The 26,935-nt window shown below is 42.7% G+C and overlaps 1 protein-coding gene across 10 annotated transcripts in view; it reads right to left on the reverse strand.

Annotated features, from left to right (window-relative positions):
- Positions 1-26,935, reverse strand: part of TTLL5 (tubulin tyrosine ligase like 5) — a 318,082-nt gene that overhangs the window by 37,490 nt on the left and 253,657 nt on the right. For 8 of the 10 annotated variants that reach the window (XM_088839430.1, XM_088839428.1, XM_088839429.1 and 5 more), the window contains one exon: positions 17,370-17,452. In XM_088839430.1, coding sequence (XP_088695556.1) covers positions 17,370-17,452 — 83 coding nt within the window. Of the gene's footprint in view, positions 1-13,375; positions 13,499-17,369; positions 17,453-26,935 lie in introns of all 10 variants that reach the window. The other 2 variants (XM_055435681.2, XM_088839425.1) reach the window with 1 other exon arrangement.

Below are 26,935 nucleotides of genomic sequence, written 5' to 3' on the forward strand. Positions count from 1 at the left end.
GCTGATGGTGTTCCAAGATTCAGGCCAGGCTTGAAGAGAACTACGGATTCCCCAAGAATAGCAAAAGATCAGATCTCTAGATTGAAGAATAACACTCATTTAACCCATATATTGCCAATGTCAATTTAGAAGGACATCAGCATGGATCAGTGCTAAAGAATCTGCCTGCCAAGCAGGAGATGCGGGTTCAACTCCTGGGTCGGGAAAAGCCCCTGGAGAAGGAAATGGCAATCCACTCCAGCATTCTTGCTTGGGAAATCCCATGAACAGAAGAGCCTGAGGGGCTGCAGTCCATGGAACTGCAAAAAGTTGGATACAACTCAGCGGTTAAACAGCAGCAGTAGCAACAATCATTTGTAAGAATCCTGTAACCCAGAATTATTTAGAGTGGAGTCCCTGATTGGTACCAGTTTTGAGAACTCTTTGTAACTAGGCTACAATGAGACAAGTTTAGAAATTGAAAGTGGGCAGTTAAAACCTTTATTGTCACAGCAATTTTACGTCTGATGAATATGTTAATAATAAATTTGAGCATATGTTATATGTTTTCTTATTTATCCAGTAAATTTTTTTGTGTATGCATTTTATTAAAGTAACAGTCCATGTAGGACTTGAAATGGAATATAACTAGTTCTTAACCACCAAGGATTTGAAAAGAAATGCTATACTCAATTGAAAGTTCCCTAATTATTGCTTTAACAATGTGAATGATATAACATGGGAATTTTACTCATGAATACAGAGGACTAGAAATGAGCCTGAATGGACTCGGAGACACTAAAACCTGAGTTTTACTTCTAAATTTTTGCTATAGTAATGCATGTTCACTACCCTCCTCTGCAGGAATGAAAGACATTCCCTACCTCCACTGCTACCCTCAGCCGTTTCTAGGGACTGCCCCATTACTCAAGGTTACATTCTCGTCCCAGAAGTCCATATCCAAGGACGGATCAGCCGAGAGTAAGTAAACTGTGCCCTAGTGCCCTCACCATGACTCACAAATCTGAAAGGTCATTTCAGCTCTATAGCATTCCTGGGGGCCAGCTGAAGCCTCCTCGTCACTGCACCACAGTGTACTTTCTCCCACTGTGCAACCCTGCTTCCTTCCATTCCCTTCCCTTCTATAGGTGTCGATCCCAAGAGCACTCCTTAATAAACTTTCTGCACACTAATGTACGTCTTAGAGTTTGCTTTCTAACGAATCTAACTTTTTAAATATTATTTAACAATCATATGACTTCAAGGATCATAATGAAGCCTCGTGCCTTGAGTGGTGACACCACAGTAAGAACTATCATTTATCAAGAGCCTATCATGCACCAAACACTACTAGGTGCACCGCATACAGAATCTGTAGTTTTCTGTAATGTGGAGTAAAATACTCATAAAATGAGATTGGATCAATAATCAAAAACCTCTCAACAAACAAAAGTCCAGGACCAGGTAGCTTCACTGAGTCTATGAAACAAGAATATCAATCCTTCAAAATTCTTCCAAGAAACAAAAGAGGAAGGAACACTTCCAAACTCACTTTACAAGGGTAGCAATACTTCAATACCAAAACCACATAAGGATGCCACAGAAAACAAAAAGCATAGGCCTGACAAACAGATGAAAAAAATGCTCCTCAACAAAATATTAGCAAACAGAATCCGATAATAAATAAAAAGGATCATACTCCATGATCAAGTGGAATTTACTGCAGGCATGCAAGGATGGTTTAACACTCACAAATCAGTGTCTATATCACACTTAAAAAATTAAGGATAAAAATGAAATAATCATTGAAACTGATGCAGAAAAAGCATTTAGCAAAACTAGTATCCATCCAACTTAAAAACTCTCAATAAAGTGACTACAGAGGGAATATACCTCAATATAATAAAGGTTATAGCAGGAGACTCCAGTTTGATTCCTGGGTTGGGAAGATCTGCTGGAGAAGGGATAGGCTACCCACTCCAGTATTCTTGGGCTTCCCTGTAGCTCAGATGATAAAGAATCTGCCTGCAATGCAGGAAACCTGGGTTTGATCCCTGGGTCAGGAAGATTCTCTGGGGAAGGGAGTGGCAACCCACTCCAGTACTCCTGCCAGAAGAATGCCCATGGACAGAGGAGCCTGGTGGGCTACAGTCCATGGGATCGCAAAGAGTCAGACATGACTGCGCAACTAACACTACTCTGCCAAGCCCATGTTAATATCATACTCAACAGTGAAAAGCAAAAAAATAATGAGCTTTTCCTCTAAAATCAGGAAGAAGACAAGGATATTCACTTTTATGTGATAGAATACCATCCCTAGCCAGAGCAGTTAGACAAGAAAAAAAATAAAAGCCATCCAAATCAAAAAGCAAGAATGAAACCATCCCAGTTTGCAGATGACATATTGTAGATAGAGAACCCCAAAGATTGCACCAAAAACTATTAGAACAAATGGGTTCCATAAAATTTAAGGATACAAAATCAATATACAAAAATCAGCTGAGTTACTATACACTAACAATGAACCAACAGAAAGAGAAATTAAGAAAACAATCCAATTTACAACTGCATCAAAAAGAATAAACTACCGAGGAATAAACCAAGAAGATGAAAATGAAAGCTATAACATGTTGACGAAAGAAACTGAAGAAGACGTAAATGAATGGAGAGATAGTCTGTGCATGGATTGGAAGAATTAATACTGTTAAAATGCTCACATTACCCAAAGCAATCTACAGAGTCATCACAATCTCTACGATAATTTGAATGGCATTTTTTTCACAGAAATAAAACAAACAATCCTAAAATCTGTATGGAGCCACAGAAGACCCTGAATAGCTAAAGCAATCTTGAAAAAGAGCAAAGCTGGAGGCATCATGTTTCCTGATTTGAAACTGTATTACACACACTAATCAAACAGTATGGTTCTGGCATAAAAACAGACACATAATCAATGAAACAGAATAGAAAGCCCAGGAATGAATTCATGCAGATATGACCAATTAATTTAGGACAAAGGAGCCAAGAATATACAATTGGGAAAGGATAATCTCTTCAATAAACAGTGTTATGAAAACTAGACAGCCACATGCAAAAAAAATACTGGATCACTGTCTTATACCATACACAAGAATTAATTAAAAATGGACTACAGACTTGAACATAAGACTTGAAACTGTAAAACTCCTAGAAGAAAACAAAGCAAGTAAGGTCCTTGGCATCAATCTTGTTGTTGTTGTTTAGTTGCTAAGTCATGTCCAACTCTTTGCGACCCAATGGACTGCCGCACGCCAGGCTTCCCTGTCCTTCACTATCTCCCAGAGTTAGCTCAAACTCACGTCCAATGAGTCAGTGATACCATCCAGCCATCTCGTCCTCCTCTGTCACTCCCTTCTCTTCCTGCCTTCAATCTTTCCCAGTATCAGAGTCTTTTCCAGTGAGTCAGCTCTTCACATCAGATGGCCAAAGTATTGAAGTTTCAGCTTCAACATCAGTCCTTTCAATGACTATTCAGGGTTGATTTCCTTAAGGACTGAGTGGTTTGATACCCTTGCTGTCAAAGGGACTCTCAGGAGTCTTCTGCAGCACCACAGTTCAAAAGCATCAATTCTTTGACACTCAGCCTCTTTTATGGTCCAACTCTCACATCCATACATGACTACTGGAAAAACCATAGCTCTGATTATATGGACCTCTGCAGCAAAGTGATGTCTTTGCTTTTTAATACACTATCTAGGTTTGTCATAGCTTTCCTTCCAAGGAGCAAGCACCTTTTAATTTCATGGCTGTAGTCATTGTCCACAGTGATTTTGGAGCCCAAGAAAATAAAATCTGTCACTGTTTCCACTTTTTCCCATCTATTTGCCATGAAGTAACATTAATCTTATTGGAGAAGGAAATGGCAACCCACTCCAGTGTTCTTGCCTGGAGAATCCCAGGGATGGGGGAGCCTGGTGGGCTTCCATCTATGGGGTCACACAGAGTCGAACACGACTGAAGTGACTTAGCAGCAGCAGCAACATTAATCTTGGAGATGATATTTTTGGATTTGACAACAAAGGCAACGAAAGCAAAAATAAACAAGTAAGACTACATTAAACTAAAAAACTTCTGCACAGCAAAAGAAATAATGATCAAAATGAAGGCAAATTATGGAGTGGGAGAAAATATTTGTAAGTCATATATCTGATAAGCAGTTAATATCCTAAACTTTCATATACATATATATAAAACCTCATACCACTCAATAGCAGTAAAATGAAACAATCCAATTAAAAATGGGCAGAGAATCTGAACAGACACTCTTTCCAAAGGATATATACAAATGGACAATAGCTATCTGAGAAGATGTGGAACGTCACTAATCACCAGAAAAAGCTGGCAACCGTCATTCTACATTCTGCCTCTGTGAATCTGATGACTCTATTTCCCACACGTAAGTGGAATGATACAGTATTTGTCATTTTCTGACTGGCTTAATTAACTCAGCATAATGTCCTCAAGGTTCACTCACGTTGCAGTGCAGAAATTCTTTCCTTCTTAAGGATAATAATATTATCCTTCACTAATAACATTTCATTGTATATGTATAACCACATTTTGTTTATCATCCATTGATGGACAGCTGGGTTGTTTCTACCCTGCAGCTATTGTGAATAATGCTGCTATGAATATGGGCATACAAACATGTTCAAGACTTTGCCTTCAGTTCTTTCCTGTATATACACAGAAGTAAAACTGCTGAATTATACGGTCATTGCACCATTTTACATTCTCACCAGTGGTACACACAAGATTTCCATTTCTCCAATTTCCTTGCCAAAACTAGTTATTTTCTACATATTTTTTTGTAAATAGGTGCTATCCTAATGAGTATAAGGTAATATCACATTATGATTGTGCTTTGTATTTCCTTTATGATTAGTGATGTTGACCATATTTTCATGTGCTTATTGGCCCTCTGCATATCTCCCTTGGAGAAACGCCTATTTCCAGTCCTTTGCTCATTTATAAATCACGATTAGTTTTTGTCGTTGAGGCAATCTGTAATCTTTCCATCAATCCTGCAAGACTGATTTTTTTTTTTTTTTTTTTGGTCACATGGGTATGTGGGTTCTTAGTGCCCCAATCAGGGATCGAACCTGTGCCCCCTGCAGTGGAAGCATGGAGTCTTCACCAGTGGACCACCCGGGAATTCCTAAGGATGATGCTTTTATGCTTAATGTACAGATGAAAAAACTGATTCAAAGAGGTTATGTGATTTAGCCCATGGTTGCCAAGTGGGAAGTGGTAGAGCCCAGACAGTTCACTCTAACTTCAGAGTTATGCTCGTTCCAGTTTACATTGGAATTCTTACAAAAGCTAGGTGTTGTTGATGATGCCAGTGATACTGGCATATGGCACTGAACTCGAAGGAAGAGGAAGTAGGGAAGGTAAGAGGTAATAAGGGCTGAGAGAACTTTAAGTTTTGGTTTTGAGAACACTATATAAATATAAAAACTGTAACATATGACTTGATAAACATAATGACAAATTATATAACCAATACTAAGCAGAGCTCTAATATTATAGTGTCCAGTGTCAGGTATTATACAATTTAAGAGAAGCCTAAAGAATTCATGGAGAACTTCCCTGGGGGTCCAGTGGTTAAGAATTCGCCTACCAATGCAAGAGACACGGGTTCGATCCCTGGTCTGGAAGATCCCACATGACGTGGGGCAACTAAGCTCACGCACCACAACTGCTGAGTCTGCAAGCTCCAGACCACGTGCTTTGCGACAAGAGAAGGCCAGTGCAGTGAGAAGCCTGCACACTGCAGCTAGAAGCACCCAGCGCATGCATCAGGGAAGACCCAGAGCAGCCAGATTAAAGGAAAAAAGGATGCATGAAGAGTTCAGAAGAGAATACAAAAGACACCTCAGGGCTGAAGCAAAACCTGATCCATGTGATAAAGTTAAAGAGCTCCAATTAGTACAGAAGGAAAAAAAGCTGAAGGATATTTTTCAAAAACTATACCTCATTTTAATCGTTATAAAGAGATCCTTGATGTGTCTAAAGCAGAACATCTTTATCCTGAATTTCGCATTGTAACTGAATATAGCAAGGTTACGAATGTGTATGAGGTCATTATCTGAAAAGTAAAGATCAGTCATTCTTTATTTTGTAGGAAGTAGTTTTAAAATATTGCAAGAAATAGATTTGAAACACTAGGTAATTTATAAGGTAGGTGATTTTAGTTTTGAAGACTATTTAATAATAAAATGCCTTATTTATAAAATTTTCATTGTAATCTTCTGAGATTAAGCATTTTACTTTAAAGTGAGGCGAATAAAGGGCATAAACTATTTTCCAGAAGAATTTAATGTGTGTTACGTATTTTTTTTCTTAAGGGCTGATACTACAAGATAATGCATTTTGGATACTGCTAGAAATTTAAGAAATTTACAGAACATAATCCTGCCCTCAAGGATTTCTGGTCCTACTGAAAGAGGCAATTTGCTCCAGAAGTAAGTAATGATAAAAGATGACAAAATACTTGAAGCATTGAACTTTGTGGTATAAAATATAAGTGCTCTAGGGATTTAAAAAAATGGCAAGATAAATGTAATTACATGAGTAAGGATTATTGGAGGGGAAAAAACTTAACTGGATCTTAAAGGATAAGAGACATTTGTATAGGTGAATAGGTACTCCAGATGTTGGCAAAAGAATACACACAGACAGAAACATGAAGTTCCACTCATTCATCTATTCAATCTGAATCTTTTAAGTCCCTACTTCTGGCTGGGCATTGTGCTAAGCATTGGGGTTTCAGCGTCAAATCACAGCTGATCCTTGCCTTCCAGGGAATTATAGGCCAATGGGGGAATCAGTCAAGTGATACCTGAGGATATTAGAATGTTGCAAGTGTCACATTCTAGTAGAGGTACCAGGGCTCCACTGAAGTATAGTCAGAAAGCATCTAAATCAGACTGGGCACACGGAAGTGCACAAGCAGAGCAAACTACGTACAAATAAAGGCACAGAGAAGAAACATGCCGTATGATGGGGTGAGAACATCACTGAGCCTCCACAGTGTTCACAAAATGTTACCCACGCCACCTGTTTTCCAAAGCATACAGAGGCATCTTCAACCAGTAATGTAGAAGACCAGGTGTCTGGACTTTAGCCTAAGAGCACGACTAGCTCTTACCAAGCAATCAATATTGCAAGAAGTTGTATTTTGGGATTGTCTATGGCACATGCCGGAGAAGGCAATGGCAAGCCACTCCAGTGCTCTTGCCTAGAAAATCCCATGGATGGAAGAGCCTGGTAGGCTGCAGTCCGTGGGGTCGCTAAGGGTCGGACATGACTGAGCGACTTCACTTTCACTTTTCACTTTTACACATTGGAGAAGGAAATGGCAACCCACTCCAGTGTTCTTGCCTGGAGAATCCTGGGGATGGGGGAGCTTGGTGGGCTTCTGTCTATGGGGTCACACAGAGTTGGACACAACTGAAGTGACTTAGCAGCAGCAGCAGCATGGCACATGCAATCCATTTAATCCTCTAAATAACCAATCCTTTACACTTGGATTATGTTGGACCACAAAGAAACTTAGATTATATTTGTTTTGTCCTTCACAAAAAACTGTCTTCGTTGACATGCACTGAAATATTTTGCCTTCATTGTTGGTCATGCCAAGAAACGTGACCTACTTCTGTTATGTTAGGATGTTGAGGGCACTATTATTCATTCAGGGTCATTCAGTGTCCTCTGCATAAAGTAGGAAAATACAGGTTTTGGAGTATGAGCTAGGAAGAAGCTTAATTTTCCCCCAGGGTATTTCTCCCTTTTTGATAATGAGAATTATATACTTTTATTCATCACACTTCCCATTTTGTCCTGGTTGTTAGGAGATTCAGAACCAGATTCAACCTCAGTCATAGTAATTTTACTTGGTCTGATATTTGAAAAATTTGAAATATATACTTCTTGGCCTTGATTTTCTCTTTATATTTTATTATTTTATTGCACATGGTTTTATATTTTTTAAGATTCTGCTAGAGATGAGAAGTCTGTGCTGTATCTGTCTAGCTACAATCTCAGCTGACAAAAATTGCCAGCTGTGCACAGACCGGAAACTTTTTAATCACATAATCAGGCTAACACTAGAAGCAGCCTGACATCTGAAAGGCAGCAGCTACCTAACTTTAGTTCTTCACACCAGTGACACTTTGCTAGATGACTGGATGGAAAATATTCTGATTCTGTCTTTTAAAGCGGAATGCAGCAAGTGGGGAGAGAAAGAATCACACAGAGAGGTCGAGCCATGAGTAATGGCCATGAGCTGTTCACCCGAGAACAATGAAAGGTAGTTGCCGAGGAGACAGCAGATGACCTGGTCATAGGGATGGCCTAACAGAGTTGTCATTTAGCCACCAAAGCTGCTAACTGTCCCAGATAAGGCTGCAGGCTCTCATGAGGTCTGACTTTTGAGACTGTCTCTCCCCTGAGCTTATGTACAATAACTTTCTGCTGCTGCTAAGTCGCTTCAGTCGTGTCCGACTCTGTGCAACACCATAGATGGCAGCCCACCATGCTCTGCCATCCCTGGGATTCTTCAGGCAACAACACTGGAGTGGTTGCCATTTCCTTCTCCAATGTGTGACAGTGACAAGTGAAAATGAAGTCGCTCAGTCGTGTCCGACTCTTCTCGACCCCATGGACTGCAACCTACCAGGCTCCTCCGTCCATGGGATTTTCCGGGCGAGAGTACTGGAGTGGGGTGCCATTGCCTTCTCCGAATAACTTTCTGTACCAGAGGTAAACTGAGGGCCTCTCTCACCTCATAATCAAAAGGCTATTGCAGACAACCCAGATCCTCGGCATGAAAAGAGGAGGGTAAGCATAGGTTCCATGAATAATGGCGATTTACAGTGGCGAGCAGTAGAAAGTCTGAGTAAACAGAAAATACAAGGCCTGGGAGAAGTCACATTTCTAGAAATTGCATATTTTAATGTCTGAAGATTAACTGTGAATGATTCATTATTTACTAAGATTTGCAGCTCAGCCAAAAAATTTAAAAATAACTCGTCAAATGTCTTGTCACATATCTTAATTTCCCTGGGAAGCAAATTAGAAGTGAATGGCAGGGAGGAAAGTCACTTTTTAATCCAACTGATACAGAAAAAAAAAGAGTGATTCTTCTACCCAACAACAAAAGCCAACCAACAAACAAGCAACACTAAAATAGCAGCTTCTAACCAGCTGACTTTCTTCTTCACACCCTGACAACCAGGTTGGATTTCTCAGGTATATCCCCATTTTATACTGGCGATATGTGCTATGTTTTATTGACAAAGCTGAAGGGACATTCCACACATTCAAGCTGCTCCTCTTTGGTATCACATGACCAGTTAACCTGGGTATAGGTTTCAAGAGAAGAGGGCTTCCTGATACTTACAGAAGCCCTAAATGGACATACCTGCATGTCCAAAAGATGAGATCAAAGAACTGTAAGAGACTATTGCTTTACTAGTGATGATTTTCATTCTGGGGACTTAAGGGAATCTGAGTCTTTTGCCTTAAAATCCTAACTTGAAAGAATACAGAATAAATATAAATGCGAATCATGAAAGTCACCATTCTCCACACCTTGCATTACCTACCTACACACTCTTTGGGACCCAGTTCAAATTCTACAGGTCGGGCAAGCAGAGCTGTAAATATTTCCACGGGCAAAACTTGCTTTTTCCAAAGACAGGCATGGCTTAGCATGCCATTTTCTTTCTTTAGAACGTTCAGGAGCAATTATGTCCTAAGGATAAAAGGATGGCAGAACAAAGGTATGTGCCTATAACAAGCATCTCATTGAAGCCAGAAGCACGATGTGTGGGTTCACTGGATGAATAACCACGGAGTGTAGATTGATAACTTTTAGCGATAAAGTCTAAAGGCTCCCAGGGTAAGGTAACTTTATGCTGGCTGCTTGCCCAATTCAGGACTGCAAGAATAAACAGGATCTTTCTCCACCTAAAGTGAACGGATACCATGCAGGACAGCACAGACCTGCTGCAAGATGCAGTGGTAGGTAGAGCTCTAACCATCCCGGGTGCCAGGCAATTTTTTTTTCCAGAAGGTGATTGAGCTTCCTTAATACAAATGTAAGTTGAGAAAGGAGCCACCACACTTCCCTCCTCTCTTTACAACAAAGTAGCAATTGTTAACAATTGAAGAATCATCACTCCTCTCTTGGGACTTTGCCAGCTCAGCAAGAGACAATATCCACTTTCAGATGTTATCTCAGTGGTCCATTTCTTAATCCCTTTCAGAAACAGAGTTCCCTGATTTTCTTTAAGGCAAATGAACCCCCTTTGGGTGGGTTCTTAGAAGCACCCCCCCTCCCATTTCCCCTCAAACTGAAAGACGGGCTGTTTCCCACCCCCTATTTCCACCCAGGTTCTTCAGCGATGCCTGAGTTTTGTTGCTGAATGTAGAAAGAGTTACTACATGAAATGAAAGAGGCCTCAGGACAGGAAAGCATGAAGTTTCAAGGGCTGGCAGCCAGGCGATTTTGCCATGTAGAGGGACCCACATCCTTCTTGTGTGGCTGCAGCCAGATTGAGACTAGCAAAACACCTACTGTTCAAACATCACTTGTGCAATACAGCCTATAATGAAGTACTAAGACCAGTTGCTTAGAACTGGGTGATACAAACCTAATTGATTCAGATTTTTTCCTGGTTCCTTGTACAGCAAATCAAAGCTATTCTTCCTATTGATGTTTGTTCTAAGAAAGTACACGTTGGGTATGGTGTGCTGAAGTCAGCACGATTAAGGAGAGGGTATGAACAAGGCCTGGCAGGACGAAGTTGATTTAGGTCGTAGGTCCCAGAGAGGGGGTCATGCCCGCCATTCAGGGGCAAACGTCAGTGTGCTCAGAAGACAGAGGTGAGGGGAAAGTCTAGGCCAGACCCTTATTTGGAGTTTCCTTCATGGGGTCGCGCAGAGTCGGACACGACTGAGCGACTGAACTGAACTGAAGTGAACTGGGAAAGGTGAGGTGGGGCAGGGTAAACAGCTTAAGACTGGCTAGTTTAAATAATTCTGGCGGGCTTTGGGCTATAGGGGTGGTATCTACTTGCTTGGTCCCTGGTCCCAGAGTGACTTAGGGCAAGGGAAATTTTGACTTGCCATGGAAGAATTAGATAAGGAGGTAGTCCGGGATATAAACTTGGGATTGGCTGGTTTGTATATGAAAGGCACATATGTGGATTAGCTTGCCTGGCGGGGGCAGTCTGTAAGGTCCCCAAATGCCAAAGCATCAAGAAAACAGAGTTGACATAATTGACTCTGAGATGAATGGATGCCAAATTGACAATAAAGAGTCTAAGAAGACACAGAACAGTGCATATTTTAAATATGCCACTTGCCTGGGGCAGCACATTGAGGATCTTAAACAGTCTAGAGTACCCAGTATCCTTCAGCACATCTTTCTCATTTTTTGATAAGAACTGGTATTTTTTCAGTCTTATATAACATGCTATGCAAACACATATCAAAATCCATGAATTTAACTTGACTGCCTCTCTAAACCCATATATGGAGAGGTTCTAGGGCTGTCAGAGCTGGTGATGACCTTGCTTCATGACTGTGGCTAAAGGGACCTCTGCCCAAGCAGTGATTCTGTCTACACTGCATTTAAATGGGAATAAAGCATGCATCTGGGTGGTGGGCTGTGGACTCCTGGGGTTCTGCCCCTCACTTTGTAAACTACCTAACTCCCCTGCTCAAGGAGAGGCAGCTCACTGCCATCTGCTGGGCTGGTGGGCCTGCCCCTGGGGCCTCCCCACAACTATACTGCACCCACTGTCTTCTGGGCCCATACACACTTGGCGTGTGGTCTCACCCCCTTGGCACAGCCCCCCCCGCCCCGCCCCGCCCCAGCTTAGGTACAGCTCAGGCTCAGTGGGATCTGTGTTTGCAATGGAGGTTTAAGTGTTGAGAGACGAGCTGTTTCCCAGGGCTTCTTTGCTGATGAGCCTGTGTTGCCAGTGTATGTTCTGGGTGGACTGTAAGGGCTACTAATGAAATAGGTTCAAGGAAAGTGATATTACAACTGAGGCAAGTCCAAGTCTCACAGTCCTGGAAACGGAGGGACATTAGTACTTCTTGGCAGGCTGCTGGTTTGGTTTGGAGCTTGATGTCATATTCATTCTCCTGGCTGCTAGTCTCCTGAAGGAAATATTGACCTTCTTGCTTTAGTTTTCTATATTTTATGAGTTGTTCCTCACTGGATAGGCGGCTTAGTATCAGAACTGAAGGACCACTGGGTAAGTATTACCAATAGCACTCTGGTTGTTTTCAGTTTCTCTGGTACGTTTTGGTAGATGACCAAGCCGTGGATTTGGTGTTCCCTCCTCTCTTCTCAGTCCTTTTTGGAAAGAGTTTAGATGGGCTGGGGAAAGATATTTGAAGCTTTCTGATCCAACGTAAATGAATCCTGTGGTGGGTAAATAATTTTCCTCCCTCCTCTGCCTCTCCTGGGGTAGTTTAATGAATAATGCTTCTCAAATAAGTTTATAAATATTCCACTAGAGGTAAGAGGAGCATTAAACTCCTAGCAGGTGTGCCATTAATGCTTTAGTGTGTAGGGTAGAGCAAAGAGGAAAGGAATCATCAAAATATTGTGGTTTCATAGAATTTTCTGGAAGTGAGAGCGGGAAACAAAATACTGGCAGGGTAGCACTGATCAAGTGTGGGGATAACCTCACAAGATCAAGTCAGGGCATTCCTTCAATGAAGGAGCTTTTTTGGGACAAGTGGTAGGATGGGGTTATAGTTTTGTTTTTCTTCCCATTATAGTATACATTTATCTTAACTCAGAAAGAAGCATAATTAATCAATCTCGCCAAAAAATTAAAAAAAATTTTTTTTCTTTGCCTATCTCCTATTATCTCAAAGTCCAATTCACAAATTACTCAACTGTAGTCTAAAAGTCTTAATAATAAATATTCATCTTCTTTAGATGCTATTGCAATTTGATCTTCAAATATCATGCTTTTCAACATACCCTGTTACTTTTTATTTGTGAATAACTCAATTACGGTTTTAGTTTCTTTCACTGGCCTCAACTTCCCCATACTTTTAATCAAAAGCCTCCATAAGAGTTAAGATTTCTTACTGCCACAGCGCCACCTACTGGTAGGTCAACAAAGAAGCAAGATAGTGGTAGCTTAACTTGGACCCACAATTTTTGAGAGTCCTTCTGAGCTTTGGTTTTTATAAAATGCCAATTTCCTTGTCATTTTGAGAAACTATCACTTCTCTTGATAGCTATTAAGACTCTTGCTGTGGCATAAAGTCAGCAAGTTATAATAATAAAAAAAAATATGCTCTTATTTCTTACTGTTACCTTAAATTGGCCCTGACTTCACCGACTTTGGTTTTCTGGGTCCTATAACTGTAGCAAGGGCTCCAGATTGTGTGGGCAAGGGTTTGGATCTGGCGAAAATAACCTGGGGAGCTTCCAAAGATCCTGAAAAACGTAAGAAAAACCCCCACTTAACAATTTATTTAATCTTGGCTGAAAGGACAAGAGGTCAAATCTAAAACTAGGCTTTAGGGGACCATCGTTCGCCCTGATGCTGGCACCCCATTTCCTGCCAAATATCGAATCTATCACCTTTCTCTTGCTTTCTAACGATGTTAAGAGTGGGTAATAAACCCAAATTCTTGTCCCTCTGGCTCTGGGGAAAGAACACCGTTTTGGGAGCAGTGAAGCGTATAAGACACTAGGGCAAGAATTTCAAGGGTCTGTTCATTTTTATTAATTTATTATACTCCAAAGCCACCCCGGATCTCCAACAACTGTACAATGCATGTGAAAAGGACAAGAATCTGAGAGTGAAAAACAGGTCATCCTGCCGGGAGCGGCCAGGCAAATAATTCCATTTGAAAGTCAAAGTGATTTCTAGATCCTTAGGGTTTGACTTCCACTGGCTTTACTTTATACTGAAATAAGTTCCTTTCTCTTGTTGTCCCAGAGACAACAAAGTAGGCAGGCAGAGGCACACTGAGGTGCTGCTGCCTTGTCCCCATGCAAAAAAGCATAAAGCAACACAGAATTTTACCAGGGTCCCACATGATCAATGCTTAGCAGAGGACACTGCTTCTCACTACTTGTAAATGAAATCCAGCACTGGTGTTCGAAAGGCCAGGTAAGGTCCCTTTCTCCGACTGTAGATCTACAAGAGCTTTAAAAAAAAAAAAGCCTGGGGGAGTGTATATGGAGGCTGGGCTCCAGGACAGGAAAAGTTTAGGAGGAAGCGAAGGGGCAGGGACAGGCAGCTGGCATGGCTTCGGGTCCTACAACAATGGTAGTTTACACCATCAAATGAGCACGAGAGAAATGCCGGTTATCTAATCTGCTACGCTCTGCTATTTTCGTTCACCATCACCACTTCGGAACTCGAGAAGAACACCACGCTTATGAAGGAGGAGGGCCAGTGGCTTTGGCTTTGAGCCAGAGGCCCTCATTCCAGCTTCCTTCTCAAATTTCCAAATCTGCTGACTCTACACCTTCCCTTCTATAGCACACACTGAATATAGCTGGAGGTAGGGAAGTCAAGGAGAAGTAACATTCACAGAGCACTCCAGGCACTCTGCTAAGAGCTTTCACGTTCACTACCTCATTTAACGTTCATAACAAAAAGAATGTCACTAGGCCACCGTCAGCGGGAAAGGACTTTTGATTGGTTTTTCAACAGCACCCTGGGATGAACTGCTATCTCGTTCAGATGGCCTGATGAACAGGGTCACACAGCTTAAAGGCCTGGTTGGCTAGACTTGGGGAAGGGGCAAGAGGTCAGGAAGCAGACTTTTGCTACATGCATGGACTCAATCACTGAGTTAACTGGACCAGACAGGAGCTAAAACACCTTTCACAGGCAGTTTAGTGAGCCCTGTACAGGAAAACTTCCCAACTCTCAGAGAGACGTGCAAACCTTCTGACTTATTATGGGGGTTGTTCTCCCTTCTTGAGGGTTTAAAGAAAAATGCTTTTAATAGCAGCCTAACCTCGTCCTTTTTATAGGATGTGCTTCTGAACCCTCAGAATAATGCCTTTAAATCTACGTGTGACAGAGAAAAACAGATAATTTGTGGGTGAAACACTGAAGTGCCAGGTAGTTATTTGGTTATTATTATATTGCTAAGGTAAAACATTTATTGGGAAGTCTGGAAAATGCCTGAACCTTAATCACCTCACATTCATCAGCATTTCTCTAAGGATCAAGAACCCCAAGGAAGTCCTGGAAGAGAAACAAATTCAAAGGACTTTAGAGGCCCAGAGTCATCTGGAGACAAAAGCAGTTGACAGAAGGCTGTGTAAACACGGTGAGAAGACAATGCTCTTAAGTTAGAAGCACGGAGAAAAGCGTTCAGAGACAACAGACGCTTAGGAGAACCAGGAGCACAACTTCCCCTTGTTCAGTGGCTTTACAGGGACACCAAACTCAGTACAAGTTGGTTACAAGTTAGTACAAGTTAGTTTCTGTTACAGAAACGTCTACGTACTGTCAACGGGCAGTCAACACTACTTCATGATCAAGATGCTGGAAGTGTGACCCGCCTGGTCGCTCAAATTTCCAACTTCCTCTTCCAGAGTGCATGCAAAGAGTTCAGTTTCATACTTAATGTATCAAGTAGACATGCAAATGAAGTAGGCAGGTTTCCTGCATCTCCTAAGCTTTGTAAACCTCTCCAGCCTCAGCAAATCTGAAGAGATGCCAAGGCTCTAAGAGCTCTATCTCATGGAAATCATTCCAGGTAAGCTATGGTTCTCTTAACGTCCCACTTTTCAGACCATAAGAGTTCCAGGTGGAAATTTAACCTCCTGAAAAATAACTACCATGTTCTAGGAGTTCTTTTCAGGGGGAAAGGGGGGGCAGTTATGTACCCATCAACTATTTCTTGAATTTAGGTTTGAAGAGTTTAACTGGAAAACAAAATCTATACTCTTGTCATATTATCTGACTTGGGTGCAGTTATAGAGCCGTCCTCTATATACAGTAAGTCTATGAGGTATAAGTATTAATAATTATCCCCATGCTACAGGCAAATGAACCAGATTCCTTAACAATCTTGTCATCATTTTAAGGTGTACTGTATCACACACACACACCCTTGCACCCTGCCCTTAAGCCCCCTGCTCAGAGGCCCTAGTTCCCAGCCACACTGATACAGGGGGGCTCCCAGAACACAGCACCGGTTCACCACCAGCCCCCTTCCCTTACTGGCCTTTGCCCACACTGGTCTCTTTTCCTGGACCTCCTTCCACCCCAGGCCTCCCCTCTCCCGGCTGACCTGTCAGAGTCAGACCCCAGTTTAGACGCGTCTTCCTCTAGGAAGCCCTCTTCTATCCCTAAAGAGCCTGGGCTAAGTTGCTTGGGTTCAAATACTGCTCCACCATTGATCAGCTGTGGGCATTTGGATTACGGTTCATAGTCTGTCTGTGCCTTTATTTCTTCAGTTGTAACACGGAGTACAGCTCCCATATTGCGCGTGTGCTTTGTGAACAGATGAGTTATGGCCTGTGAAGCATTCGGAAGTGTGCCCGACACGCAGCAACACTGTCTGCTATGATTCTGTGTCCCCAGTGCCCAGTGCTCCCTCCTGCATCCACATCCCGTCAACCTCTCTCCCTGAGCCTCTAAGTTTCTTGACCGCAGGGAAGGCCTAGTTCTGTCTTCATGTGTCTCTGTTGCTCAGTATGCTACTTTCTCCACGGGAGGTGTTCAAAAATAAATACTTGTTGAATGGAATAGTGGATTTGCTTTCAATTTTCTGGCTACTTATGAATGCAGGAACTGCTACTCACGGAAACCATCCCTGGGCCAAGCCTTATACGTTGAGAGGCTTGAGGCCCTCAACTACCATCTGGCAACAGACCGTGACGTTAGCACGCAGGACTCAGACCAGAGCACAGCTCCAGATCTGCACCCACGGATCATCTCCCACAGGTCTCTCCACGTTCTGAGTCTCTGTTCATGTGGAGGGGACAAGGGTCTACCTCACAGGGCTGCGGTGAGGATTTAACGTAACATGCTAATACCATGTGTGGAAATACCGTACAAACGGTAAAACACTGGTCAAATACAGGCACTTTTTACTAAATGCTGCAAATCTGATAACACTCTGCCAGACTGGGAAATTTCATCTACCCCAAACTAAGCTCAGAAAACCCACTTCATCCTAAGATGTATCATCTGAAAGAAGAGAGTGACCACATGCCGTTTACCAACGCTTCAGAAGCCCGGGAGGCTTCGTTCTCTGAACTGGAGCTCTCCTCAGAGGCAGAGGAGAGAAGGGTGGGCCCAGGCCCTCCCCACTGCCCCGCCCAGACTAACCTGTGGAGCTGGTGATGGGCACAAAGGCTGCAGAGTTAAGGCTGCTCTGGAGTCCATTCAGCTGCCCTTCTGCGGAGGCCCCTCTGAAACACAAGCGACTTGGTTAGACCTGAAGACAGAAAGGCAAGGTCAACTACAGCCCTTCAGGGGCGCTGCCTCTTGCTTCAGGGGTTGCCCCCCCCCCCCCAGCCCGCTTCTTTTAAGACTTCTTTCAAGTACAGATGTCATCTTATCAGAAAGGACTTCTACTATCAACCTATCCCCTTCTTCTGAAGTGTTGCGTGTTTTAAAATTGATTGTCCATTTCTCCCCACTAGAACACAGCTTCAGGAAAACATAGACTTGGATCATGACTGTGTCCCCAGGCCCCCACTACCTATATCACAGCGCCTGCACCTAATACGCACTCAACAGATAACCTGTTTACTGAAAGAGTAAATTAAGTTCCTGGTACTGACTTAGATAAATCATAAGTAAAGACATTAAGTAAAAAAAGTTTTCTGTGCAACAGTGGTTCTCAACTCGGGGAGAGAGAAGGGGTGCATTTAGCGCTCTATGCCCACCCTCCCAGCAAGGGACATTTGGTAATGCTGAGATATTTGTGGTTATCACAACTGTGGGGCCTGCTGGCATCTAGTGGGCAGAGAACAGGAATGGTGCTGAGCCTTTCCCACAGTGCCCCTGGAAAGTGCCTCCAAAGAATATTCTAGTCCGAGACGTCAGCTGTGCCAAGGTTGAGAAACCACATATAGAGGTACCTCCCCTCACACCAAGTTTTGATGAGATAGGACAGAGTATTTTAGATTCTTCCAGCACAGGTTCCCCAGCCGCTTGCTTTAGAAATTCTTTCACTAGTCTGATGCCCTACAGACTATGCCAGGTCTTCCTGCTTGCTACAGGTTCTTACAGCTTTGTCATTTTTCATTTACCAAACTTAAACATTTTTTTCTTTTTAAAATTTTTTTCCTTGACTGCATCTCATGGCATGCAGAACCTCTGAGGGGCCAAACCTGCATGCCCTGCAGTGGAAGCATGAAGGCTTAACCACTGGACCACCAGGAAAGCCCCTACCAAAACCGTGGGACTATGCGGCAGCTGGATGCTTAACATCTGTCATCCTTGCCAGACTGTGAGCTCCATGAAGACAGAGATTGCTTCAGTCCTACTCACTGTTATATACTTAAAATTTCTAGAAGTAATCTGACCCATTGCCTCATAAATACACTTATTTGTTGGGCTGTCTACCTTGATTTCAGTTGACATGTAAAAATTTTACCTGGGAGAGACAGTAAACACCGTCTTCCAACAACACAAGAGAAGACTCTACACATGGACATCACCAAATGGTCAATACTGAAAACAGACTGATTATATTCTTTGCAGCCAAAGATGCAGAAGCTCTATATAGTCAGCAAAAACAACACCAGGAGCTGACTGTGGCTCAGATCATGAACTCCTTATTGCCAAATTCAGACTGAAATTGAAGAAAGTGGGGAAATCACTAGACCATTCAGGTATGACCTAAATCAAATCCCTTAAGATTATACAGTGGAAGTGACAAATAGGTTCAAGGGATTAGATCTGATAGACAGAGTGCCTGATGAACTATGGACGGAGGTTCATGACACAGTACAGGAGGCAGGGATCAAGACCATCCCCAAGAAAAAGAAATGCAAAAAGGCAAAATGGCTGTCTGAGGAGGCCTTACAAATAGCTGAGAAAAGAAGAGAAGCGAAAGGTAAAGAAGAAAAGGAAAGATAAAAACATCTGAATGCAGAGTTCCAAAGAATAGCAAGGGGAGATGAGAAAGCCTCCCTAAGTGATCAATGCAAAGAAATGGAAACAATAGTATGGGAAAGAGTAGAGATCTCTTCAAGAAAATTAGAGATGCCAAGGGAACATTTCATGCAAAGATGGGCTCAATAAGGACAGAAATGGTATGGACCTAACAGAAGCAGAAGAAATTAAGAGGAGGAGGCAAGAATACACAGAATTATACAAAAAAGATCTTCATACCCAGATAATCATGATGGTATGATCACTCATCTAGAGCCAGACATCCTGGAGTGCAAAGTCAAGTGGGTCTCAGGAAGCATCAAAGCTAGTGGAGGTGATGGAATTCCAACTGATCTATCTCAAATCCTAAAAGATGATGCTGTGAAAGTGCTGCACTCAATATGCCAGCAAATTTGAAAAACTCAGCAGTGGCCACAGGGCTGGAAAAGGTCAGTTTTCATTCCAATCCCAAAGAAAGGCAATGCCAAAGAATGCTCAAACTATCACACAATTGCACTCATTTCACATTCTAGCAGAGTAATGCTCAAAAATCTCCAAGCCAGGCTTCAACAGTACATGAACCAAGAACTTCCAGATGTACAAGCTGGGTTTAGAAAAGGCAGAGGAACCAGAGATCAAATTGCCAACATCTGTTGAATCATACAGAAAGCAAGAGAATTCGAGAAAAACATCTGTTTCATTGATTATGTTAATTAAAGCCTTGGACTGTGTGGATCGCAACAAACTGTGTAAAATTCTTCAAGAGATGGGAATACCAGACCACTTTACCTGCCTCCTGAGAAATCTGTATGCAGGTCAAGAAGCAACAGTTAGAACTGGACATGAAACAACAGACTGGTTCCAAATCGGGAAAGGAGTACATCAAGTCTGCATACTGTGACCCTGCTTATTTAACTTATATGCAAAGTACATCATGCAAAATGCTGGGCTGGATGAAGCGTAAGCTGGAATCAAGATTGCCGGGAGAAATATCAATAACCTCAAATATGCAGAGACACCACCCTTGTGGCAAAAAGCAAAGATGAATTAAAGAGCCTCTTGATGAAAACGAAAGAGGGGAGTGAAAATGTTGGCTTAAAACTCAGCATTCATCACTTCTTGGCCTTTTGGCTAAGATCAAGTGTAACACTCAACATTCACAAAACGAAGGTCACGACATCCAGTCTCATCACTTCATGGCAAATAGATAGGGAAACAGTGGAAACAGTGACAGACTTAATTTTGGGGGGCTCCAAAATCACTGCAGATCGTGATTGCAGCCATGAAATTAAAAGACACTTGCTCTTGGAGGAAAAGTTATGACCAACCTAGACATCATATTAAAAAACAGAGATGTTACTTTGCCGACAAAGGTCTAGTCAAAGCTATGATTCTTCCAGTAGTCATGTATAGATGTGAGAGTTAGACCATAAAGAAGGCTGAGGCTTGAAGAACTGATGCTTTTGAACAGTGGTGTTGGAGAAGACTTTTGAGAGTCCCTTGGATTGCAAGAAGATAAAACCAGTCAATCCTAAAGGAAATCAGTCCTGAATATTCATTGGAAGGACTGCTGCTGAAGCTGAAGCTCCAATGCTTTGGCCACCTGATGTGAAGAACTGACTCACTGGAAAAGACTGTGATGCTGGGAAAGACTGAAGGCAGGAGGAGAAGGGGAGGACAGATGTACAAGCTGTATTTCTCCCGGCAATCTTGATTCCAGCTTATACTTTATCCAGCCCAGTATTTCGCATGATGTACTTTGCATGAGTTAAATAAGCAGGGTGACCATATACAGAGATGGTTGGATAGGATCACCAACTCGATGGACATGAGTTTGAGCAAGCTCTGGGAGTTGGTGATGGACAGGGAAGCCTGGTGTGCTGCAGTCCATGGGGTCACGGAGTCGGACACGACTGAACGAATGAAGTGGGAAAGTCGAGTTTTGTATACTCAGTTTTTATCTGTTGAGCATCATACAAGCCAAGCTTTAGCACCTTCACCCAACACTATTTTTCTACTTATTCACTCATGCAAAATTTACCTACTAAGCAGTCTCTATGCTCAGTGTCAGTGAGAAAGTAGACACTAGGCAAATACATAGGATACAAACCGTGTGATAAATGCTAAGAAGGAAAAGCACAAGGTGTTATGAGAGAACACGATGGGGAACCTGATTGAGATGGTGAGCACAGTGGTCCAGGATGGCCATTCTCAGGAAATCATACCTCAACCAAGTCATGAACACAGGAGAAGTAGGCATGAACCAAGAGTAGGGAACGGGAAAGAGTTTTTCCCAGAAAAGAAACGGCTATGTAATGATTCTGAGGTAGAAAGGGGCTTTGGATATCCTAATCCTGCTGCTGCTGCTGCTAAGTCACTTCAGTCGTGTCCGACTCTGTGTGACCCCATAGACGGCAGCCCACCAGGCTCCCCCGTCCCTGGGATTCTCCACGCAAGAACACTGGAGTGGGTTGCCATTTCCTTCTCCAACGTGTGAAAGTGAAAAGTGAAAGTGAAGTCGCTCAGTCATGTCTGACTTGTAGCGACCCCATGGACTGCAGCCCACCAGGCTCCTCCGTCCATGGGATTTTCCAGGCAAGAGTACTGGAGTGGCTTGCCATTGCCTTCTCTGATCCTAATCCTAGGAGCCTTTAAAGACCAGCAGGGCTCACCAAACATCCTTGACAGGAATCACCTGTGGTCACTAGTTAACCACACAGCTTTCCAGATCCTTCCCTTGGAGATCCTGACTCAGTGGTCCAGGACAGGCCTTGAGAACTTAGGTTTTTTTTACAGCCTCCAGGGGCCCAGGTGATTGGCACCACCAGAGATGTCAGGGAAACACTGACTGGTGGGTACAGAGCAAGGTGGTATAAGGAGCTCTGGGAGTGCCTGGTAGAGGCTTAGGTGCTAGGTGGTCCCGACACTCCCGATGGAGACAGGCTGCTTGAAATCACACTCCAGGAGTGATGTAAGGATCACGCTGCCTTACAGCCCTTCCCCTGTAGTGAGCTGCGACCTGGGCCCTGCCCACCCCTTTCCACTTCTGAGGACAGGGGAACCACAGATGCAACAAGGAGACGAAGGAGCAGAGGGCTTTCCCTTCCCCCAAGCCTGAGCCTTGGAGACCTACATCTGGAATGCTGGTGCATTTTATGTAAGTCCCTTATGGACTCCCCAAAGCCATCCAAAGCACCTGGAAGGCTGATACTTGCTCTTCTAGGTCCAAGTGAGAAACAAAAAGTTTTGGAGGGTCTGGGATGGGCTCTTTCCTTTAAAAATGTTAAACATCTAAAGGCCCGTTTGCTTGCATTAGGAGCTGCTGAGTCAAGAAAAGTTAAGGGGCTGATCCCAGTGTCATGGAGGAAGCCGAGTGTAGCAGTAGAAAGGCACGTGGACAGGCAGAAACGTGGAGGCAGTACAGGAAACAAAGGGAGGGGACAGGGCCACTCAGGAGGCAGGTCCCTGGGGGTTTAGAGCTAGCGAGCTCTCTTTCTCCGCTCCTCCCTGGAATTTCCATCCTACCCTTCACCTTTATAGGCTGCCTCCTGGGCTTCGCCCAAGATCTCCTGCCCCTGCCCCCCCTCATCCTCCTCCATCCATCAGCCCTCTACCACAGGCATCAGGAGAACACCTCTAACTGTTCTGCTGGGCTTCCCTGGTGGCTCTGTGGTAAAGAATTGCCTTTCAATGTAGGAGACACAGGTTCGATCCCTGGGTCAGGAAGATCCCCAGGAGAAGGAAACGGCAACACACTCCAGTATTCTTGCCTGAGAAATCTCATGAACAGAGGAGCCTGGCAGGCTACAGTCCACAGGGTCACAAAGAGTTTCAGACACGACTTAGCAACTAAACAACTCCTGTTTCTCACATGAGGCCCCCTTCTCCCCAGTGGAGGAGAAATATGTCCACAGACATCCAAGGGGAAGCATAGAGTAAATTTTTCCATGGAAACACTGGTACACAAAATGGTTTGGGTTTATGTTATCACAACTTTAGGCACATGATGGGTAAATAGGCTTTTGCTGTGATAACATCACTTCCTTGGAAAGTACATTTCAACTTCTGGACAACCCACTCCTTAATGAGAACTTTTAAAACACTGCATGTCTAGAGCTTGCATGTTAACTTGCACTTGCTGATCTGTTTCTGCAATGATTCTTTTCTGTTTTCATAGGGAGTACTTGTATTTTAGGAAATATTTACATAGGAAGGTAAGTATATGTTCCCTCTGTTCTTTCTAATTACTGGGCTTTAATATTAAGATAACAGGACTGACCTCATAACATTGTTAAGAATTAAATAAAATGGTGGATGTAAGATGTAGTACAGTGTCAAGCATTACACTAAGGGCTAAATAAACATTAATTATTTGGATCACAGCCTTGTTGTGGCGAAGGGGCTTGTGTAACTCAGTGAAGCTATGAGCCATGCCGTGTAGAGACACCCAAGACAGATGGGTCATGGTGAAGAGTTCTGACAAAATGTGGTTCACTGGAGGAGAGAATGGCAAACCACTCTAGTATTCTTGCTGAGAGAACCCCGTGAACGGTATGAAAAGGCAAAAAAATATGACACTGAAAGATAAGCCCTCAGGGTGGGAAGGTGTACAATATGCTACTGGGGAAGAGTGGACGGCAATTACTAATAGCTCCAGGAAGAACGAAGAGGCTGAGCCAAAGCAGAAATGACAGTTGTGGATGTGTCTGGTGGTAAGAGTAAAGTCCAGTGCTGTAAAGAACAATATTGCACAGGAACCTGGAATGTTAGGTTCATGAATCAAGGTAAATTGCAAGTGGTCAAGCAGGAGATGGCAAGAGTGACCATCGACATCTTAGGAATCAGTGAACTAAAATGGACTGGAATGGGCGAATTTAATTCAAATGACCATTATATCGACTACGGTGGGCAAGAATCCCTTAGAAAAAATGGAGTAGCCCTCATAGTCAACAAAAGCATCTGAAATGCAGTACTTGGATGCAATCTCAAAAACAACAGAAGGTTCTCACTTCATTTCCAAGACAAACCTTTCAGCCTCACAGTAATCCACTGTCTATGTCCCAGCCTCTAATGCTGATGAAGCTGAAGTTGACCAATTCTATGAAGACTTAGATCTTAAGCTCCTTATTGCAAAATTCAGGTTTAAATGGAAGGAAATAGGGAAGGTAGGGGGAAAAAGACCTAAACCAAATCCCTTATGATTATACAGTGGCAATGATGAATATATTACAGGGATTAGATCTGCCAGATAGAGTGCCTAAAGAACTACAGATGGAGGTTCGTACCATTGTACAAGAGGCAATGACCAAAATCATCTCAAAGAAAAAGAAAAGGATGTAAGGAGGTAAAGTGGTTGCCTGAACAGGCTTTACAGATATCTGAGAAAAGAGAAGGCAAGGAAGAAAGGGAAAGATATACCCAACTGAATGCAGAGTTCCAGAGAATAGCAAGGAGAGATGAGAGCCTTCTTAAGTGAACAATGCAAAGAAATAGAGGAAAACAACAGAATGGGAAAGAATAGAAATCTCTTCAAGAAAACTGAATATATCAAGGAACATTTCATGCAAGGATGGATGGGCATGATAAAGGACAGAAACAGTAAGGACCTAACAGAAGCAGAAAAGATTAAGAAGAGATGGCAAGAGTATGCAGAAGAACAATACAAAAAAAGTCTTAATGACCCAGATTACCATGATGGTGTGGTCACTCCCCTAAAGTCAGACATCCTGGAGTGTGAAGTCAGTGGGCATTAGGAAGCAGCTAGTGGATATAATGGAATTCCAGATGAATTACTTCAAAATCCTAAAAGATGATGCTGTTAAAGTGCTGCACTCGATATGTCAGCAAATTTAGAAAACTCACCAGTGGCCACAGGACTGGAAAGGTCAGTTTTCATTCCAATCCCAAAGAGGAGCAATTCCAAACAATCTTCAAAGTACTGTACAATTGTGCTCATTTCACATGCTAGTAAGGTAATGCTCAAATCCTTCAAGCTAGGCTTCAGTAGTACATGAACCAAGAAGTTCCAGATGGAGAAGCTGGGTTTAGAAAAGGCAGAGGAGCCAGAGATCAAATTGCCAACATTTGTTGGATCATATGGAAAGCAAGAGAATTCCAGAAAAACATCTACTTCTGTTTCACTGACTATGCTAAAGCCTTTGACTATGTGGACCACAACAAACTGTAGAAAATTCTTAAAGAGATGAGAATACCAGACCACCCTACTTGGCTCCTGAGAAACTTGTACGGGAGGTCCAGTTAGAGCTGGACATGGAACAAAAGACTGGTCCTAAATCGGGAAAAGAGTATGCCAAGGCTGCTCACCCTGCTTATTTAACTTCTATGCAGAGTACATCATACACAATGCTGGGCTAGATGAATCACAAGCTGGAATCAAGACTGCTGGGAGAAATATCAGCAACCTGAGATATCAGATACCTGTCTAATGGCAGAAAGTGAACAGGAACTAAACAGCCTCTTGATGAGGGTGAAAGAGAAGAGTGAAAAAACGCTTAAAACTCAGCATTCAAAAACTAAGATCATGGCATCCAGTCCCATAATTTCATGGCAAGTAGAAGGGGAAAAAGTGGAAGCAGTGACAGATTTTATTTTCCTGGGTTCCAAAATCACTGCAGATGGTGGCTACAGCCATGAAATTAAGACACTTACTCCTTGAAAGGAAAGCTATGACAAACATAAAGAGCATATTAAAAAGCAGAGGCATCACTTTGCTGACAAACATCAGCACAGCCAAAGCTACGGTCTTTCCAGTAGTCCTAAGTGGATACGAGAGTTGGACCATAAAGAAGGCTGAGTGCTGAAGAATTGATGTTTTTAAACTGTGGTGTTGGAGAAGACTCTTGAGAGTCCCTTGGACCACAAGATCAAACCAGTCAATTTTTAAGGATATCAACCCTGAATATACACTGGAAGGACTGGTGCTGAAGCTGAAGCTCCAATACTTTGGCCATCTGATTAGAAGAGATGACTCATTGGAAGAGACTCTGACGGTAGGAAAGACTGAAAGCAAACGGAGAAGGGGAAAAGCAGAGGATGAGATGGTTAGATAGCATCACCAACTCAGTGGACATGAATTTGAGCAAACTCCGGGAGACATTAAAAGACAGGGAAGCCTGGTGTGCTGCAGTCCGTGGGGTCACAAAGAGTCAGACATAACTTAGGGACTGAACAACCACAGGAATATCAACAGTCTTTGCATTTACTATGGGCCTATCTATATGAAGAAGTATTTTTAGAAAATATTATTTATTTGGCTGTCTCGTCTCAGTTATGGCATGTGGAATCTCTGTCACAGCAGGTGCACTCTAGATTCAGGCTCAGTAGTTGTGGACGTGGGCTTAGTTGCCCCACAACATGTGGATCTTAGTTCCCCACCAGGGATCCCACCCTGCACTTAAAGGCAGATTTTTAACCACTGGATCACCAAGGAAGTCCCCTACATGAAGAAATATTAAGTTGGATGACTCACTGATTCTAATTCAGTATGGATTATTAGCGCTAAACTGTAGAAGAATGACCATGAGATATTCAGAACCTGCAACTTAACAGCAATTCTCTATTAAAGTCAAAAGGTAATTGCTGGTAACTTATGAGGCAGAAATCAAAATCAGTCAAAATTACTTTCAAACTCTCTTTGGAAGACAGGTCTCATTTGAGACTGACAAGCAGTCTCAATAAATCTAACATAGGACTTCCCAGTCTCCTGAGAAACCTGTATGTAGGTCAAGAAACAATGGTTAGAACTGGACATGGAACAACCGACTGGTTCA

This window comes from Moschus berezovskii, chromosome 9, assembly GCF_049115385.1.
Source record: "Moschus berezovskii isolate FMDL1 chromosome 9, NW_MosBer_1.0, whole genome shotgun sequence".
In the NCBI taxonomy this organism is placed as follows: domain Eukaryota; kingdom Metazoa; phylum Chordata; class Mammalia; order Artiodactyla; family Moschidae; genus Moschus; species Moschus berezovskii.